This window comes from Adiantum capillus-veneris, chromosome 17 (assembly GCF_014529385.1).
Source record: "Adiantum capillus-veneris isolate H3 chromosome 17, ASM1452938v2, whole genome shotgun sequence".
NCBI lineage: Eukaryota > Viridiplantae > Streptophyta > Polypodiopsida > Polypodiales > Pteridaceae > Adiantum > Adiantum capillus-veneris.
In genome coordinates this window covers 144,495,044-144,507,020 of record NC_140947.1, presented here as the reverse complement: position 1 = coordinate 144,507,020, position 11,977 = coordinate 144,495,044, and the positions used below count along the sequence as shown (strand labels likewise).

The 11,977-nt window shown below is 41.4% G+C and overlaps 1 protein-coding gene across 1 annotated transcript; it reads left to right on the top strand.

The window, feature by feature from the left end:
• Positions 1–2,612: 2,612 nt before the first annotated feature.
• On the top strand, positions 2,613–3,863 carry LOC147438252 (uncharacterized). Its single transcript, XM_086486723.1, has one exon. It carries the CDS (start codon positions 2,613–2,615, stop codon positions 3,861–3,863), a length of 1,251 nt encoding a protein of 416 aa, XP_086342849.1.
• The last annotated feature ends 8,114 nt before the right edge of the window (positions 3,864–11,977 follow it).

The window sequence follows — 11,977 nt, the reverse complement described above, 5'->3', positions numbered from 1 at the left end:
GATGACATGTTGATTGCAAGTGCTAACATGCAGGACATCAAAGACCTAAAAGAGGAGTTGTCTAAATCTTTTTCAATGAAAGATTTAGGTGCTGCAAAGAGGATACTTGGTATGAGAATATCAAGGGACAGGACGAAGAAGACAATAAAGCTATCTCAAGAGGATTACATGAAGAAGGTACTAGAAAGGTTTTCAATGCAAAATGCAAAACTAGTTTCTACACCTTTGGATGGTTACTTTAAACTAACGAAGGATATGTGTCCAAAGACACAAAAGGAGATAGCCTATATGTCTAAAGTTCCATATGCTGCAGCGGTAGGTTCTCTAATGTATGCTATGGTCTGGACAAGGCCAGACATTGCACATGCAGTGGGAGTTGTGAGTAGGTTCATGGACAACCCAAATAAAGAGCATTGGCACGCTGTGAAGTGGATGCTTAGGTATCTAAAAGGGAAAACAACAAATGATTTGTATTTTGGAGGAACTGATATTCTTCTAGAAGGGTATGCTGATGCAGATATGGCAGGTGACAAAGATACTCAAAGGAGCACTACTAGCTATGTATTCACGGTTGGAGGCACAACAGTAAGTTGGGCTTCAAAGCTGCAGAAAGTGGTCTCACTTTCTACCACAGGAGCAGAGTATGTAGCGATGACGGAGGCAAGCAAAGAAATTCTGTGGCTTCGCAGATTCTTAGAAGAGCTTGGATTCAAACAAGACAATTGTGTCTTGTAAAATGATAGCCAAAGTGCTATCCATCTTGCAAAGAACTCAGCCTTTCATTTAAGGACAAAGCACATCGAGGTGAGATATCACTTCATACGCACTCTTTTGGAAGAGGGATAGCTAAAGCTAGGAAAGGTGCATACAAGTGAAAATCTTGCAGACATGTTTACAAAGGTGTTCAACAAGGAGAAGTTGAGCTTTTGCTCATCTTCAATCGGCATTCAAGGATAAGAAGCTAGGATGGAAAGCAGTCACACAAGTTTGGTTTGGAGATCAGCCTCCAAGTGGGAGATTGTTAAGTATGGAGCCTGATTTACCCCTTGTAATTTTCTGTGGTAAAAACGCACATTTATAAGGCCCCCATTATGAGGAGAAGCCATCGTGCGTGAAGGAAAATCACTCGCCGAAAATACAAATCACTCGTCGGAATCCAAAATTTTCACGGCCAAAATTCAGGGGCAACTTTAGGGGAATATTCCTTCGCCGGAATATTCCTTTTTGCCGGAATATTATGGCCGGACTACTTGTCAGAAGTGACCAACTCATTCTAGCAATCTAGGCAGCTTCCTAGCTTTAACTTTTATTGATACAACAATGTAGTACACCAAAGTTTGTAACACCAAGTAACCCTTTTTGATACAACGATGTAATATCATTTTGGTTTTTTGCTACTCTATGTAGAAACTTTGATGCGACAATGCAATTACAAACTTTGTATTAGCTATCAACTTGTTTGATTTATATATGGTCTCCTTTGTTTTTTATATGGCCTATAGATATGCTATGATGTCTTTTTCCTAGTTGTATCATAAAGTTATATTGTGGTATTATAAAGGCTTGAAAAATGTGTTCCTTTGATGGGTTTAGGTACTAAGAAAACAACCTTTGGCTATTCTCTAGAATTTTGCAAAGTGTTGGTATGTCCAGCTTTGGAAAATCTCTGGAAATTCCATCTGTGTAAGTGCTAGTGCTTCCAACTAGGAAAGCGCAGGCAATACCAATGTTCTAAAACACTATAACTACCAACATTTTATAAAAATGGAAATACAATGAAAATACCAGCTCTTTGCAAAAAATGTAGCCCGCAGGTATTTCCAACGTTTTGCAAAGAATCTAGATCGCTCGTAATTTCCAACGCTCTAATTTAACTACATACCATTGGTATTTTTAGGATAATAAATATGCTAGAAATTCCATCGTTTTTGTTATACATATTTTGATGATACACTACAACATGTTATGCGTTTTTCGATGCACCATATTTCGACGCACCATACCTTTCCATGCGCATTTCGATGGGCATACCGCGTGCATTTGTCTGGGAGTGATGTTGTAGTTGGATGGTCTGCATGTCGAAGAATTGTCTTACCCTCATCTTTTATAAGCGGCCCTCGGCACATGTACCAATTGTATCAAGATGCAATGGCAATTGTGCGTGCAAAGGGAAAGCCAGACCTATTTATCACATTCACATGTAACCCCAAATGGCCAGAAATAAATGAGGCATTACTTCCAGGACAGGTTTCCTCTGATCGACCAGACATAACCACCAGGGTTTTCTTCTTGAAACACTCGAGCATGATGAAGTATATCTTAAAGAAAGTTATTTTTGGGAAAGTGGTGGCTTACATGTCCGTCGTGGAGTTCCAAAAGAGAGGCTTGCCACATTCTCATACATTATTGATTCTAGATCCTCGATGTAAGCCTCACTATGACAAGATGGTTTGTGCAGAGCTACCAGATAAAAATCGATTTCTAGTGCTGCATGATATCATTGTTAGTTGTAACATTCATGGTCCATGCAGTGAGTTAAATAGTTCATCTCCTTGCATGGTTGATGGCCGATGTATTAGAAAATATCCACGTTCATTTGTGAGCAAACAAGCATGGATAATAATGGCTACCCCATTTATGTGCGACAAAACAATGGCTTCACTGCCAAGGTTAGGATTTCTTCTATTGATAACCGATGGGTTGTGCCATATAATCCTGTTTTGTCAACACTATTTAATGCGCATATCAATGTTGAGGTATGCTCGACAATTTCAGCCGTCAAGTATGTCTATAAGTACATCTACAAGGGGCATGATAATGCAACTGTAAGATTCCATACATTGGTACGTGATGCAGAAAGGGTGAACATTGATGAGATAGACATGTACACGGATGGCCGCTATGTATCTGCATCTGAGTCTTGCTGGAGAATTTTTGAATATCCTTTGCACAATGACGCACTAGTTGTTCAGAGATTGAGCGTGCATGTTTCGGCTGGTCAAATGGTGACTTTTCGAGATAATGATAGACTTAATGATGTCTTGCAAAGAGATAATGCAGAGAAGACCACTTTGACAGAGTGGTTCACATGCAACTTGGAGAATCCTGAAGCAAACGATATTTTGTACATCGATTTTTCTCAAAAGTGGGTGTGGAATTCGGGTTCCAAGAAATGGACAAAGAGACGTCGTGGGGACACTATTGGGCAGATGTATTTTGTGCAACCCTCTGCATGTGAACGATATTATGTCCGTTTGCTTTTGACTATTTGTAAAGGATGTAAATCATTTGAGGATCTACGCTCCGCAAATGGTGTATTGTTTATCTTGGACGATGATGGGGAATGGTTCGGATGCATGGAGGAAGCTTGCAGTACACATACAAGCTTGCAATTGAGACATTTGTTTGTGACCATTCTATTGTTTTGTGAACCCTCCTCCCCTCATCTCTTATGGGAAAGATTTCGACGTTTTTTGTATGAGGACTATCAACACATGTTGGAGATGAGATATGAGTCGTTAGATGGTTGTACACAGGTTGCTGAAGGGTATGCATTGAGAGATTTTCATAACATTCTTGGTACTTTTGGACGAAGTTTAACTGAATTTTCTGGAATTCCAATGCCTGATGAATGCTTTGTGACACGTGATGAAAATAGCTTGCTTTTCCAAGAGAAATGCCTTTACACAATGCAAGAGCTATCCGTGTCATGTGAAATGGAGCAGAGTCTAAATGAAAATCAAAGGATTGCTTTTGAGGCAGTGTTGCATGGATTAACTATTGATGGTGGGGCTATTTTTTTCCAAGGAATTCCAATCCTCGAGCGAGTACTTCCGAGCGGACAAGAAACCGAGCGAGCATAAGCAATGAAAAAGATTAGATCAAGATCTCAGTAGTTACTCTACAGAGTATAGTGTAGTAAAGTAACCATGTTGCATCTCAAATAGTCTCAAAAAAAAGAGCCATACTCTTCCTTTAATGTGTTCACACATTAAAGGAATGTGTTCACACACACATTGATACACAGTCATATCCTTGCTTTTGAATCATCTTGTTGAGCATATTCCAAAACTCTATTTGTGCAAACTTATTCTCCATGGTAAATTCACATGTTGCAATTGTCATAAGTTCGTGCACAAATAGATCAAAAGATGGTAACTCAAATGCCACATGTCCGTCATAATGCATAGATAGTTCTTGAACTTGAATGATATCCTGTGCTTGCTTGAGTGCCATGTGTAGGCTGCTTTGTGAAGGCATTGCATGTAGTATACCAACTACTATGGAGGGACCATCTGACTATTACTAGTGTGTCCTTCATTCCAATGTCTTGTGTGCTTTCAATAGCAATGCAAATCTTCTAGAATTGACAGTGGCCATGATTGAGAAGGAAGATTTGTTCACCACTAGCAAGAGTCGGTAGCGTTTATCTTCACCTGCTCTCCCATTAGAGTTAATGGATACAAATTGAATGCATTAGTTATTTCATAATGTTGTATCACAAAAGAGAAAGAAAGTGCATAGATGCTATTGGCAAACATAAGAACAATCTTGTTGCCACATTGTCGTCCATAAATGGTTGCCACTTCTGCTTCCTCTTCGGTGTGGATATATATATATCTCTCTCTCTCTCTCTCTCTCTAAAAACTCAACTCTCTCAAAGAGCGCAAGGGTTTCTCTCTCTCTCTCTCTCTCTCTCTCTAAAAACTCAACTCTCTCAAAGAGCGCAAGGATTTTTCTATGTCTCTCTCTCTCTCTCTCTCTCTCTCTCTCTCTCTCTCTCTCTCTCTCTCTCTCTCTCTCTCTCTTACACTTTTTTTTTTGAGAAAATAGTTCAAAAATTTCTGAAAATTGAAAATTTCTACTAGTATTCCGGTTTACATCTTTATAGGGAGGTACCTTGAGACTTTTTGGTTATTCCCATACTAGCAAAATTATATTAAGAGCATTGAAGGTCGCCTGGTGGAATAGTAAAATGAAAAAAAAGAGAACTGGGGTAGCCTTAAGCGCGTAGGGGCAGCCTCGGCACCAGCACTGCCGTCGAAGGGCGAAGCCGGCCAAGTCGCACGCCTCATTAGCCACGTTCTAGAAGCGGAATCGGGAGCTATCCAACTCTTGAGAAACATCATGGTGTCTCCGTGTCACATACTTGTACACCCACGACACCGCAACAAAAGCTGATATGGCTACCCCCGGCTATGAGGGCGCCTGCCATGCATAGTGCCATCAGGAAGCCCACGGGCACCAGCACTAGGCTTAATAGAAGTTTCGCCATCAGGAAGCCCATGGGCACCAGCACTAGGATTAATAGAAGTTTTTCTCTGTGTGTCTATCTCTCTCTCTCTCTAAAAAAAACTCAACTCTCTCAAAGAGAGCACGCCGGCGTGCGCTCTTTGAGAGGGTTGAGTTTTTTTAGAGAGAGAGAGAGAGAGAGAGAGAGAGAGAGTCGGGGAAGGAGGATTGAGCGTAGAGAGATGTGAGAAAACTGAGGCTTTCAAGGATAAAACACTCTCATGTCAATCTTGAACATGGAGCAAGAGTGCAAATTGAAGATCTTTTGAGATCCCGAGGCACACAGTTGGGCACTAGAGTGAGGAAACTACAATGTAATTAGCCTTCCCCCCCCTTCCAATTACTGATTTATGGTATTTTGCGTGTGTCAATGTTGACCGCTGGGTCAACAACACAACATAACTCAAGTTTCGTACCAAAGTCTTATCTTTTGCGAGTTATGAAATGCTGCGGATTATGGCTATAAACGTCAAATTTAATGAGTAGTTATTCTAGTTTCAGAAGCCGGGGTGCAATGGCACTTCTAGATTGTAAATACAAAACCATTTGACCTTTTCAACCCCATTTTTGGTTAAACCTAAGGTAGCCTTAGTATATAAGGTACCTAGGTCATTTTGTAAAGAAGACTTTTATCATAATCAAGTTTTAGCGCTGCCGTCTACTGTGTGTGAGAGAGAAAGAGAGTGAGTAAGCTTCATCCTCCCGCTACGCCCGGCTCGCTCAACACATTGGAGATCCGACTGCACCATTGCTGTAGGCTCGAGGAGAGCTACGCGACAACGCCAAGCATTCCACGCGAGACGAAGCGCACAAGCCGATGCATCTACGAGCTATTTGTGGCCGTAAGTGTATCAAACGATGTCTGTTTTCTGCGTGATAGTAGTCTATAGAATCGTGGCAACGTAAGCTACGCATAGGTACTCATAAATTTCAATTTTGGGCACTTTCAAAATTCGGCTCTGTCATCCTACGCGTTTTCCACAGATGGGTTTGGAGTGAGGGTTTTGAGTGTAGAAACATAGGGACAAGTGTATCCTAGTGAGGGGATGGTGTTCCTTAAGTTTCGTATGAATCTGGCATGATTAGGTGAGTTACCTTCCGTATGTGTGTATGTGGCTAGGTGGTGTAGTTGAGAGCAGTGAGGTTCTTGATTGTGGTTTAGTTGGCCTTCCAGAGTGTTGTATGTGTAGGATGGTCTTAGCCTGACAAGATAAAGAGATTTCCTCCGTGTGCCTATCGTATCTGTGTCCTCGATTGACATTATGTTGATCTAGGTAGTGCTTGCATGCAGTTCATGGGTGTGTGAGTAGCTTCCCGTCCAACATTGGCGCCGCTGCCGGGGACACAAGGACCTAAGTAGCTTTCCTACTAACACTCGTGTGATGGTTGCTTGATTTAGTTTCGGCTAAAGAAAGCATTTTTCTTAAGTGGATCCGGAAGAGGATATTCTGTGATCAAGTGGATAGCCAGGAAGCGTTTGTCTTGTCAAGGGTCTGTGACTAGATAGGTTTAGTTAGGATCTGTGGATTATAGTAGTTGTTGGTGGTCGATTGATTTGTGAGGTGATAAAAACGTTTACTAGTCCGTGTGTGGCAGTGAAGCGTTTTTCTACTCATAGATGCAAAACCCCATGTGATTTGTAGGATTAGCTTTAGGTAAGTGATTCTGATCTAGAGCTATTCAGCACTGAATTATTTGCTAAAGTACTTGATTGCATTTGAAATCATGAAAAAGTGTGCTTTTGAGGGTAAAAATGCATTAAACAAGCTTTTGTGGATATTTTTGTATGACTGACTGATGCTGTGCATATAAAAGAGCATTTGCAAGGGTTTTGTGAAGAAAACCTGCAATTCTGTAAACACAGACATCCTACGCGTAGGATGTCTCAAGGGGGTTTTGGAGACCAAATTTGAAAATTTTGACTGCACCAGTGGGTTCAGAGGGTAGGTTTTACCCTAGTAACATATTGACTTGGGTGTTTTTCCCTATTTTTGTTGACCAAAAGCCAAAAGGCGGAGTCAGAAAATGTAAAATTTCAGAAAAGGCTTAAATTGAGTGATTTTTGCATGTTTTTGCAATTGTGAAGCATACTTGCACTTGCTGAGAGCATAAGGAAGCATCAGGGACACTTCAGTCTCAAAAAATCAGCAGTAGACATCGTACGCGTAGGATGTCTACAGGGTGATCTGGTGGAAATTTTGAAAATCTGAGGTTACCAATGTGTTTAGAAGGTAGGTTTTACCCTATTTTCACCGGGAAAGTGGAAATTTGACCAAATTTTGACAGATCAAAGCCAAAAGACGAGAATTGTCAGACATCCTACCCAAATTGTGTCCAAGGCATAATTTTTGAGACCAAGCCATAGGATTACTCCAAAGGCATGTTCTAAATGTTGTATTGAATGCATGTGAGAGTTTTCAGCTCATTTGGGTGAGAAAATTGGGTTCAAAGCGGACTTTAACACTTTTGACTGAAAAAGGCAAGAACAACTAAAAATTGGGACTTTTGAAATCCAAACCAAAATCTAAGCATACCACTGGGTTACTGACATCAAGGGGAAGTTGTGGGACAAGTCTGGGGTCAAACAGGCCAAAAAGACATCCTACGCGTACGATGTCATATGTGTGATTTTGCACTCCAAACTTAATTTTGAGCATACCACTGTGATCAGCACCATAAGGAGAGTCTGTGGTTCAAATTTGGGGAAATTCTGAGCAGTTAGACATCCTACGCGTAGGATGTCTACTGCATAATTCTGAAACCAAAATTCTACTGTGGACATAGCATGCTGTCATATAGCCTTAGGCAAGCCTCCTAGGCAAATTTGGTCCAATTTGGAGTTGATTTGACTTAGGAATTCATCAGAACAGACATCAGGCTTTTGGAACAGATTCTTGATCATTTGACCAACCTATAGGTGTAAGAATCAAAAAGTAAAAATAGCTGTGAGTGAAGCACATCAAGGGGAAGCTACAGTGCAAGTTTAAGCTGAAACAGAGCAAAAAGACATCCTACGCGTAGGATGTCTTCAGCTTGATTTAGGACTCCAAACCAACTTATGAGCATACCACTGTGATCAACACATCAAGGAGAAGCTGGGGTGAAAAGTTCAAGTCATTCTGAGAAAAAAGACATCCTACGCGTAGGATGTCTCAAGGCCATTTTTAAATCCAAACCAATTTCTGAGCATACCATTGTGTTGCTGGACTTAAGGGGAGTCTCTCGACGAAATTTTGTTGAATTCTGAGCATATCGCGTAGGATGTCTCTAGGCCAGTTTTAGGGTCCAGCTGTACCTTTGACCATACAGAAGTATTCACAGAGTCACAGAGATCCCAAATCTTTTTTCAAAATTGAATTTGGACTCATTTTGACCATTCTAAACTGCATTTCACTGTTTTGGCCATAACTTTCACAAACGGTATCGGATCGGAAAAGTTTTTATATCAAAACGTAGCCTGAGAGCGGCTCTACAGATCTCAGAGCAAAACATGAACTAAATGACGTTGGCATCATTTAGTTCAACTTTGAAAAAAACGTCGTTTGAGGCCTCAAAATTCATCCGGAAGTCAGGGGTGTCTAAATGAATGTGACAATTTGCGAGAATTGTGACTAAAGGGTTGCGGTTTTGGACATAGTTTCGACTTTTCCCTAACCATAGAACTTGAACACAGTGGACTAAGTCTACTTGAACCAAGAAAAAGCTCTTAAGCCCAAAAATCATGTCTTCCCTAGATTCAAACGTAGCTTACACAAGCTTGGAGATCCCGACGATAGAGGAATATCCTCCCACAATGGATCTTCCAAACTTGCAATTGATAAAGACCCATCTTGTTGAGAGAGTTTGGATGATTGGTCATGAGAGTGAAGGACTATATAGATACATTGACGACAATGAGGTCAATCTTTATAGGTGCTCAGATCCATACCTAGAAGAGATAACGGATTACAAGCTCTTATATGTCTACACATACAGAGTTGACTGTCAATGGAGATCTATAGTTGTCGACAAGTATGGACGCGAATACAGAGTTATAGAAAGCACAAATCCACAGACTATACTAGAAAGAGGTGGATATTTGGTCAGTGAAGGACCACAAATGCCTCCACCAAACACGAGAATTCCTATAGGAATTCCAAGAATAGAGCCACCAAGATTACCTTCAAGAGCGATAACGAGAGAAGGATTGGGAGAGTCTCTGGTTAGACTTGTAGACAATCGACGAGTTAGACCATCCCAAGTTCAGAAATGGGTAAACAGAAAATACTCCGGAGATGAAGATCCGAGAGATCACGTAACGGCTTTTAGTAGAGTGATTAGAGCAGAGGAAGTTTCAGATTTTGCGACACAGTTTGCAGGATTTGGATTGACTCTAGAAGATGATGCAGCTACATGGTTCGACTCGGTGGAAATATGGGATTTTGAGACCCTAGATGAGCTATTTGAGAAGTTTATTGAAGAATTCTCGCCAAAAGGCATTGCTCACAACACGGTCTCGCAAATCCATAGATTCAAACAGAAAGAGGATGAATCAGTACGCAAAGCATCGTTACGACTCAAGAGATATGTTAAGCTCTATACGAGAGCGGAATTACCTACGCAAGCACGACTGATGCTGATCTTTATCCAGGGAATGAGACATGAGGGCCTTCAGAGGATCTGCATATGATAAGGAGGATGACGCTAAACGAGTTGATCAAAGAAGCTCTTTATCCAGTGGATAACTGTGAGGCATACAAAGAAACGGAATTAAAGAGTCAAGGAGATGACACATCCTCTCAACACAGTGTTTCACAGATAAGTGAGTCCATTGCCAAGCCAACGGCACCTATTGATCAAGAAAAGCTTATCGACGACTTGGTCAAGAGGTTGATTCCTCTTGTAAGGTCTGATTCGGGAGAGCTGAAGTGGTGTGAAATTGAGAGAAAATGGACAAACCATACGAGGGAAGAGTGCTATTATAGCATGGAAAATGCTAGGGAGAGGTATGTACAACCTGTTCCAGAAGCACCTACTCCACCTAGATACATTACGGGGAATGCGCCAGGACCAATAGGAGTTTTAAGGCCACAGCTTGTCTTAGGACAACAACCTCCGCTGCCAGGTGCTAGAATGCCGATAGACATGAGATACATGCCAATGATGGAAGCATCAAATAAACCAATGCCAGTACCAGCTACAATGTGGTATAGCAACCAAAGTAAGTACTACCCTTCGGAGCAACAAAATGTGAGAGAAACACATGGAGTGGTGAGGCCGGTACAACCTCCACCTCCTGGGTTTCAGTCGAAAGAAAGAAGGTATGAAATGGACGAAAGGACATTGCGATTCATTGCAAATAGCGGCTTATCTAGGTCAAAGATTGCTTATAGCCAAGAGGAAATGCTAAAAGAATCTCCTCAACCAGAGACAGATTGTCACAAAAGTCGTGACAACCACTTGGTGAAACAATGTCCTCATACGGAGATCACTGAAGTAAATGCCTATTGTCTTGAATGTGGTATCACTCACTTGATCCCCGATTGCCCAAAAAAACCAAACCAAATCAGGAAAATCATGACAAATGTATCAGGGATTGTTCAGCTACCTAGTAGCTCAGAAAATGAAAACGTCGTACCAGTTCAAGTGGTTACGAGAGCACAAGCCCAAAAGAAACCTAATGAGAATCCAGAGACAAAGAACATGGAAAGTGACACGAGTCCAAAGACAGATGATGGACCAAAGATAGACGCACCTAGTCAGAAAACCAAGAGCAAACGAAATAGTTGGAGAGCTAGAAAGACTAGGATGAAAGAACGCAGGGAACGAGAGCAAAAATCCCTAGCTGAGAAGCTTACCGAAGCCGAGGAGAAGATAAAACAACATGAGGAAAAGGAGGCAGCTTCTCTTACACAGATGGTTAAACCTCTAGAAGAACCATCCACGGATGAGAAACCGAGAAGTGCTAGTTCAGGAGGATCTGTGTTGGTAGAGAAGGTTAATGAGACATTAGATGCCCTCTTGAAAGCCTATGATGCGAAGCTCAAAAACAATCAAACCCAAGAACAAAGGTGGATGACATATCCCTATGCGGAGCTAGAAAAGCAAAGGTTTGAAATGTGCAAGAAAATGATTCAAACAGCCCAAGCTTTACTAGAACCACCAATTGCAAAACCTGAGGATGTGATCCGTATCATGCCTACACAAGCAATCCCACCAAACCAGGAACTAAAAGAGCCAGATTCTCGTCATGAGCACATACCAAACCTCAAAGACCCAGCATTAGAACCAAGGATAGTACAGAATACCACGGATAACTCTTCCGAGGGATTTCACCAAGCTATACCTGAGGATTGTAAAGATATAGATGGTCTTGATGAATTGTGGAAACAAGTCAGAGAGGCCAATGAAGCCGATGACCTAAGAAGACGAGTAGACAAGACTGGTGATGAACGAGGAGTGTTTCTACCACCAATAGAGGAATTTGAGACTAGATCTCAAATGAATCTAGACGTGAGATCTTATTGGGGCGACAAAGGATCTATACAATCTATGGATAGTCAACCCCATTCGCTACGAACACTACCGTCCTACATGGGAGAGTACGAGACCAAGTCAGATGTGGTTGCAGTCCCATCAAAGAGACTGTCTCCCAACAAGGCCATCGATTCAAAGGGGCTAGTCGATATTCTATCTACCCCAGTCA

Coding starts and splice junctions, on each gene's coding strand:
- LOC147438252 (XM_086486723.1), top strand. CDS start 2,613: ATGGATAATAATGGCTACCCCATTTATGTGCGACAAAACAATGGCTTC.